Source organism: Stylophora pistillata, chromosome 1 (assembly GCF_964205215.1).
Source record: "Stylophora pistillata chromosome 1, jaStyPist1.2, whole genome shotgun sequence".
In the NCBI taxonomy this organism is placed as follows: domain Eukaryota; kingdom Metazoa; phylum Cnidaria; class Anthozoa; order Scleractinia; family Pocilloporidae; genus Stylophora; species Stylophora pistillata.
The window spans coordinates 6,402,055-6,409,589 of record NC_142519.1 but is presented as its reverse complement, the minus strand read 5'-3'; the positions used below and the strand labels follow the sequence as shown (position 1 = coordinate 6,409,589).

At 36.7% G+C, this 7,535-nt stretch overlaps 1 protein-coding gene and 1 long non-coding RNA gene across 4 annotated transcripts in view; one reads left to right on the top strand and one right to left on the bottom strand.

Annotated features, from left to right (window-relative positions):
• The first annotated feature begins 1,554 nt into the window (after positions 1 to 1,554).
• LOC111335939 (AN1-type zinc finger protein 6) overlaps positions 1,555 to 7,535 on the top strand; it is a 10,222-nt gene continuing 4,241 nt past the window's right edge. Inside the window, exons 1-4 of one of the 3 annotated variants that reach the window (XM_088732530.1) lie at positions 1,635 to 1,713; positions 3,626 to 3,680; positions 4,483 to 4,661; positions 6,180 to 6,398. In XM_088732530.1, the coding sequence (XP_088588656.1) occupies positions 4,487 to 4,661; positions 6,180 to 6,398 (394 nt within the window). In that variant the 5' untranslated portion in view covers positions 1,635 to 1,713; positions 3,626 to 3,680; positions 4,483 to 4,486. Of the gene's footprint in view, positions 1,714 to 2,351; positions 2,511 to 3,625; positions 3,681 to 4,482; positions 4,662 to 6,179; positions 6,399 to 7,535 lie in introns of those variants that run through there. The other 2 variants (XM_022941948.2, XM_022941949.2) reach the window with 2 other exon arrangements.
• Positions 4,402 to 5,539, bottom strand: LOC148741012 (uncharacterized). The gene is made up of 2 exons (XR_015991503.1): positions 5,442 to 5,539; positions 4,402 to 4,718 (listed from the first exon to the last, which is right to left on the bottom strand). It is a non-coding gene; the product is annotated as an uncharacterized LOC148741012 (long non-coding RNA).

Sequence of the window (7,535 nt, the reverse complement as noted above, 5' to 3'; positions counted from 1 at the left end):
GCTACATTCTAATCAGGCAGCACAGGGCGAAAACCGTAACCTGTGAGCCATGGAGTAAAAAAATAAATGTACATTAACTAATCCTAAAAAGCTTTTCCGCTGTGTCTACGGTCCTCCTAACAGGAAGTCAAACTGCCACCTTGAAAGTCCGGGCAATATTCAGCGTGCCCGAGAGCACTACCCTCTGCATCTTTATTATTATTATTATTATTATTATTATTATTATTATTATTATTATTATTATTATTATTATTGGCTGTACTAGGTGTTTTAAAGGCGAGGATTATTTTGGAACAGAAGCTTTAGTAATAAAATGCAGAGTAAAGAAAATTTGGTTACAAAAGGCAGCCTTTTACTGGATCCCCAGGTTCATTAAATAAAGGTAATCGATGAAAAGAAACGACTTTCCCTGCCTTATCAACCTTCGCCCTCCACACCCCCCTCCCTGAACAAAAACCGAGATATCGAAGCACAAGACTCGAAGAAAATCATACTCCTATCTGAAAAAATTCGTCATGGCCCAATTTACGGGACTCCGGCTAAGGACCTCACATTACTTTGATCCAAAAAAGTCTACCACACTTCGGCGAACTATCATGAAAGATTGCTATTGTTACACTCCAGATGATCAGTTCACTATGCTATACGATCGTGAATGTTCATCTGATTCATACGCTAAATAAATTGGATTACTGTATAGGAAAATATTTCAGTTCATAGCTAAGTGGGATAAGCGTTTATTATTAACATTAATTTTTTTTTTTTATCAGCAAGAATAAAAAACCCGAAAATTCCCAGAACGTTTTGAGCTACTCCTTACATTTAGAGAAAGAGATGAAACCCAAAAAAGAAAAAATTACTGTAAATGACAAATCAGCATCAGTTTTCGAGTCAGCGATCGTTTGACCAAAAAGATCAGCAATTTTCCCAAAAAAGAAATGTTACTCAGGGTTTTGAGGTAGCTAATTTTTGCATTTACTGGTTGAACGATTTTCTCGCCTACTTTTTCATAACAGCACAGAAAATAATGGAACCATTTCTGATCTTATTCAGACCGAAAGTTTATCAATGTTTATATTAATCAAGCGTATTGAATACACTGTAGCTTATCTCAATTAAACGCGCTTCCGTCGATCGAATATGAGTACCGCCTTTTCGAGGAATGACGCATATTGTGACGTCATCGTCTGATCTGATAGTTCGTGAAAGTCAGTAAGGTAGAGTTAACGATGTTCGTGACTTCCGGCAGCCACTCGTGACGTGTTCTGCAATCAAAAGCACTGATTTCATGGCAAACACACTTTGTCAAAAGTCGTAGATTCTTTTGAATACCTTAAGTAATTTTCTCACGCAAAGACATGAATGTAAAGATCATAAGAAAAATATTGGCGGACTTCTATTGAAAAGTTAATGATTGAACTCTCTAGATTGAGTGAGTGCATGTGATCATAATGCTGCAGTCATATTTCGTTTCTGTGGCCTGCTGTTTGTGAATTAATTTTAGTCGCCCATGGTTAAATGAAGGCTCTCGGTTGAAGTAGCCAATCACATGCGGCTAATTGGGAGTGATTGACACTTTTAGCTAAATTACTGTGACGTCACAGAGACTCATAACAAAAGGAAATCGCTTCATTTTCCGGGAGCAAGAATTGTACGAAGGCAAACGTCCACGATTTTAGGGGATATTTTTTCGCGTTTAGCGCCGAATCTTTGGTAAGTAAATAGCATCCTCAAAGTATTTATTAGTGAGATGATAATAATTACTGATATCTTTCGCCTAAGTTCAAAATTCGCACAGGGCGCTGGCAGAAAAGCGAGCCATATTTGTTTAGCTTTTGTTGTCAGCAGTCTGTGATAGCAACCTTGATCTTGAAAGAACAGGCTTTGTGGAATGTTGAAAACCTTCATTTTGGGCAGTTTGAAATCTGTTATGTCTAGTTGAATTATGTGATACAAAGTACAAATGGCGCTTATGTCGGCCCTCCCCATGCATAGCACGCGTGACCGAGGGCTTGTGGTTGTACAGAACATTCTTCAAGATCTTTGTTTTAACCTTGCTTTTATAGGCCTGTGGTTTGACTGAAAACTGTAAACGTTAGGTTATGTATTGCTCTTCGTTGTAAACTAAACCAGGCTTAAATGGAAGCGAAGAAGAAGCGAAAGAGCTTCTAAGACCGGCGGGATTCTCGGCCGGCTGAGTCATGGTTGCGTTGGATTTAGCGGACTGGATGAAACAGGTCTCACGGAACGATATGAAAGAAAAAGCCAGCACAATAGAAATGCATGGCATAGGCCCTTTCCATTTGTTTTCAGTTTCGTTTTATTTTAAGTTCCCCCATGATACTCAAGTTATGTCGTCAGAAGCAAAACCTTGCCGGAAATTTCACGCCGTACGCTTTTTGCACAGCTTTCATATTTCGGCTGTTCTCTATCTCTTTCGTAATGTGCTTGGCATTTGTTAAGTTTCTATCATAAAATTGACAATTCTTGCTACAGGATCGCTAAAAAAGGTATGGTGGAGTGTTTCATGAGAATTGTAGGTATCTGAAAACGCGAGAGTCTAATTTTATGGCGTCGCGTCATATACGACCCATAAGAGAACCCGAGAAATTATTTATGTTGAGCAAACATGGCGGCCATCTGAAGTTATCCTTCGTTTATGTTTTCTCAGTGTTTTACCTTAAGATTTTTACATTGGGTGGAATTTTTCGTTAATTACTCAGATAGGATACGATTCTACAAGTTTTTCTTTACTGAGGAGTGGGATGAAGGTGTTATCGTTTTCCGCAGAGAACTTTTCTTTCTAAACCAGCGTTCCGACTTGGTGATATTTGAAATCGAACATCAACCTTGAGAGTGAAATGAAATCTTAAGCATTTAGTGAGACTGTTTGACATTTATCGTATTAATTTTCAGTCGCCCGAAAGAAATTAGTGTCTTTGGTTCGTTGTGCAATTTCTGGTCTTCCGGGAGTGAACAAATCTTTGCTACTCAGAAGACTACATACGTATATCGACGGCGTTCCGTCTGGTACTTACCGTCGATAGTTTCTTGTCTTTCGAATAACCCCTAATACATTTATATTCAAGCATGTGGTTATTGGAGCTATATTTTTGTGAACTGCCTCAATCTTTAACTTTAGTAAGTAGCACTTAAAAACCTTAGAAAGTGCTACTTACACAACAGAGTTCAGATCAATTCAGATATGTTCTTAATAACCAGTAAGCTGAAATTAACATTCATGGCCTTTCTGTTTGGGACATTTTTCGTCGTGAAAAATATTCACATACAGCTACACTATTGCTTAGCTATTTAACGAGTTGTGTATTTGATGAGGATAGTGTGAGGAGTTTCTTGTTTAACTGCACTTTATTATTTTTTGCTTACCTAAAAACATACTCAGTAATCAGTAGAGCCAGGTTCTTGATTTTATTTTCATTATACATCTACTGCATATATTATAATTTGTTATAAATTTGTTTAAATGTATATTAGTATCAGTGCTGTGGTAATGTTTACCTGAAATGTTGTGTTTTGCTTTGTGTGGTGGTCTGTTCTATAACTAGTATAATTTCAGTTGTAACATTGAAGAAACACAATTTACAGTGAATTGATATCATTCTAGACATCACTCTGTGTAGAGATTAAAGATGCATTCTACTGAGCAAGCCAAAAATTTGGTAAATTTTCCATTTGTGGGTCCAAACATGCTTGTAATTATCACTGAAATAGATGAGTAGAAATTTATCTATAGCCAGAATTTTCTAAATCACGCCATCAACATAGAGTAGATCCTAATGAGAAACGCCTGCAACTCTTCTTTATCTGAAATTCTGTTGTGTCTCTTGAACTTTTGGTACAAGTTGCTAGGCTAAGGTAGAATTTTTACAGGTTTCTTTGTTTGTATTCGATATTTAGAGTTTGTGTCTGATAATTGAGTCATGTATCAAATTGCTCTCAAAGTTTAACTAAGATCTGTGTCAGGTGACATTCAGTGACCAAGGGACAGTCATGCATACTCAATCATTTTAGATATCATTGAACACTCGCATGTTTGCTATGGGAAGATTTTACTGCTACACAGCATGAACATTTGGCTGTTATGTTGACTTCAAACTTATTTTTTCCTTTTTTTCTGTCGACGAGAAGGAAATAATCATTTTTTTTTTTCTCAATTTCCTTCCTTTCTGGGATGTAAAGGGGAAATACATTGTACAGTAGATGATTTGTTGCTGAATATTTTCTAATGAGTCCAGATATAAAGAATAGGACTTGACACTCAATTGGCATACACTTTTTTGGCTTGAGGTAGTTAATTTTTGCAGCTGTTTTGATGTGCAAGCATTCTTTTTCAGGAATGTATTTTTGGGGATGGAGGATTATCCATAAATTATAGTAAACTAAAACAATCATTGTTTTATTTCTACATGGTACACCTTAGTTGTACAGTAAACCTCAGTAATGATTTTCTTTTTTTCACAGTGTGATGGAGAGAGGTTCAGATGATACGCAGCAACCCTCTTTGTGCCGCATGGGCTGCGGATTTTATGGCTGTTCCTCAACTGATGGTATGTGTTCAAAATGTTTTAAAGATGCTTTAAGGCGAAAGCAATCTTCACCAACAACCAGTGCAGCAGCTGTTGTATCGAGTTCCTCAACAGGTAAGTCTTAATGTAGAATTGTAGTCTGAGTGGCATCTTTTCCATCTGTCAACAACTCTGTAACAGTTGATACAAACAAGGTAAAAAAATTTTCTGGGGTAACTGGAAATAAATTCAGTAGGGCAGTAGTACAACAAGCCAGCATAAATTCTTCTTTTTAGAGTTTGAATCTTGCCCTTTTGAAGTAAGTGATGGAAGTTCTTCCAAAGGTGACAGCATAGGGCAAAGGGCTATTTGAAGTATATGAAGTTCCTGTGCATAATGCACATGTTGAAGAAATCCCCCAGCAAATATCTGTTTTCTGAAAATCTGTCAGTTTTTGCTGAATATTCATAGTTTGAAGAAGTTAAGATTGTAAATCTGTTCATGAAGCTAAGTACATTGACCCTCTTTGCAGCCTCTTTAGGCCTTCTATGCTTAAAAATTTTTTTTAGTATTAAAGGTCAGTCCACTGATATGACTAAATTGGTGTTGCATATGTGCAGACACTGTCATTTATGTGGTTTGTTTGTTGGATGGATTGGGTGAGAGCATCAAAGGGAGATTACTTGTGTAAGATGAAAACCAAAGACGTGATATTGAATATGCATGTTTGTGAGGACCATAATAACAAAACAGTTAAACATGGACATGGATTTGTTAGCAACGTTCACACATATATTCTGTGTATTACAATGGACTGTAGATACATCTACGTGTTCCACTGTAAGATAACAACCTGTGCTTATTTTTAATTTGGCACATGTCCAAAAAACAACTCCAGTTTGCTTAAGTACTTACTAGAAGTATGACTCAGTACATTCTGTTTGTAGAAGATTGAAAATGAAACAGTGTTTGGGAAAAATATCCTGTTTGTGCCATGCTTGCATTCCTTGAAAGAAAAATAAAGTATCATGTGACTTAGTTTAGCCTGGAGAGGAAAAAACAGAAGTGTGATATAGCAAATAAAGCAAGAACATGATTTTGATCTTTTCTGTGTTAATTACAATAAAAGGGGAAAATTTGATCTTTTCAACAAAGGCTTCTGATATGAGAACTGAAACAAAATTGAGTTGCATAACTGAATGTCAGCTTAGACTATCTAAGAAACGATGAATATATGAAGTTCATATATTTTGAACTGCGGTTATTGATACGTATATGATGCACAATCCTCGCAGTAGAGAGCGCTATTTATGCAACAGCGAAAAATCAGACCGGAAAAAAATCAAGCCTATACAGGATTCGAACCACTGACCTCTGCAATACTAGTGCAGCCCTCTACCAATTGAGCTAACAAGCCAACTGGGAGCAGGCCGTTAAGTTGATTCGTAATAAACCCATGATGATAAATTAGATATGATGAATATATGAATATATTTTTTTCAGGTCTGATTTTCACTATTGCATAAATAGCGCTCTCTACTGCGAGGATTGTGCATCATACTTAGACTATCTTGTCATGCCATTTCCTTCAGTGACAATGAACAACCTCTGCTCAGAAACAAAATAAAACAACAACCATTTCTTTACTTTCAGGATTGCCTGAGGAGCCATGTACCTCTCACCTCCCTCCAACTGAAGATAGTGTAACAACGGAAGTGAGTCCTTCATCTTCCAATAGTAGTGTTGGAGAAGAAAATAATAGTTTAAGACAACCAGAGGCACAAGCTGAGGCATCTTCGTCTGATAGCAAGGACAAAGCTAAAACCAAAAGGAATAGATGTTTTATGTGTCGGAAAAAAGTAGGATTAACAGGTAAGACATAATAAATTTTGCTTTTTTAATAACTCTCTTGAAGGAAAAAGAAAACAGTTAAGGCCATTCCTCAGAAAAAAAGTTACCAGTTTTGAACAATTTTTTAAACTTCATTTAAGTTCCATAACTAGGTCTTTTTCAAAAAATGCAACTTAAAAAAGGTCACCATGCCTGATTAAAAGATAAAATGAGCCGAACTTACCCCAATTTTCCCTCTGCTGGCACTTATCTTGCACAGCATTTCATTGGTTCATGGTACATTTTGCGGTAGCTGGAAGAAGCAAGAAACACTTAAAGAAAACTTGATTGGTAGAAAGACTCGAGAGTAGGGAACAATTTGATAAATGATGAAAAATCAATCGATTTTAAACAACAGTGACTCAAAATGTTCCTTGGGTGGTTACTTTCAAGGTTGTAATTTGTATTCTCGCGTAACAACCTTTGTGTGCTCTTCAAGCCACATCTTTTTTTCCCTTTGATAATTTTTTTTTTCAATTTCTTCAATTTAAAGGAGGCCTAATTTTTTTAACCAAAATTTTCCAATATACATGTAAAATATAGATTACCGTCCTTGTTCAAGAGCAAAAGAACATCATACTTGTCTAACTTGTCCGTTGATTGAAAAACAGCACCATTTACATGTATGTGCAGTACAGGTTGTGCACATCCTGGGAGATGCAGGGGCTGTGAGTCGATTTCAAGTTATGGCGGAAGAGCCCCTGGGGACATTGTCTTACAAGACTAGTTCCAAATGGTTGCAGTCGTTCTGGCATCTGATTGGTGCCAGAAAATCTTTGTGTTTTTCTGCCCAATCAGAGTGAAGTGTGCTTTAGAGTCCTTTCATGTGTGTTAACAAGGACGTTATACAAGAAGCTCGGTTGCTCACCATGTTTGTTTGGGCTGTGCAATGGAGCTTTGCTCGAGGAGAAAAGTTTCAGTCTTAGCACACAATGTAAGAGAAATCTATCAGATTGTCTGCAAAAATCTCACCGGAAATTATACTGAATACTTTCGCAGGTATCACAAGAGAACTTGTTTAAAAGTTTGCAAGGTTTTTATAAAACACAATGGTTGCAGGTGTTGATATGTTGCTTTAAATGTTAGATGAGATGTAAGCTTAAATCTTTCTAGGTTTTT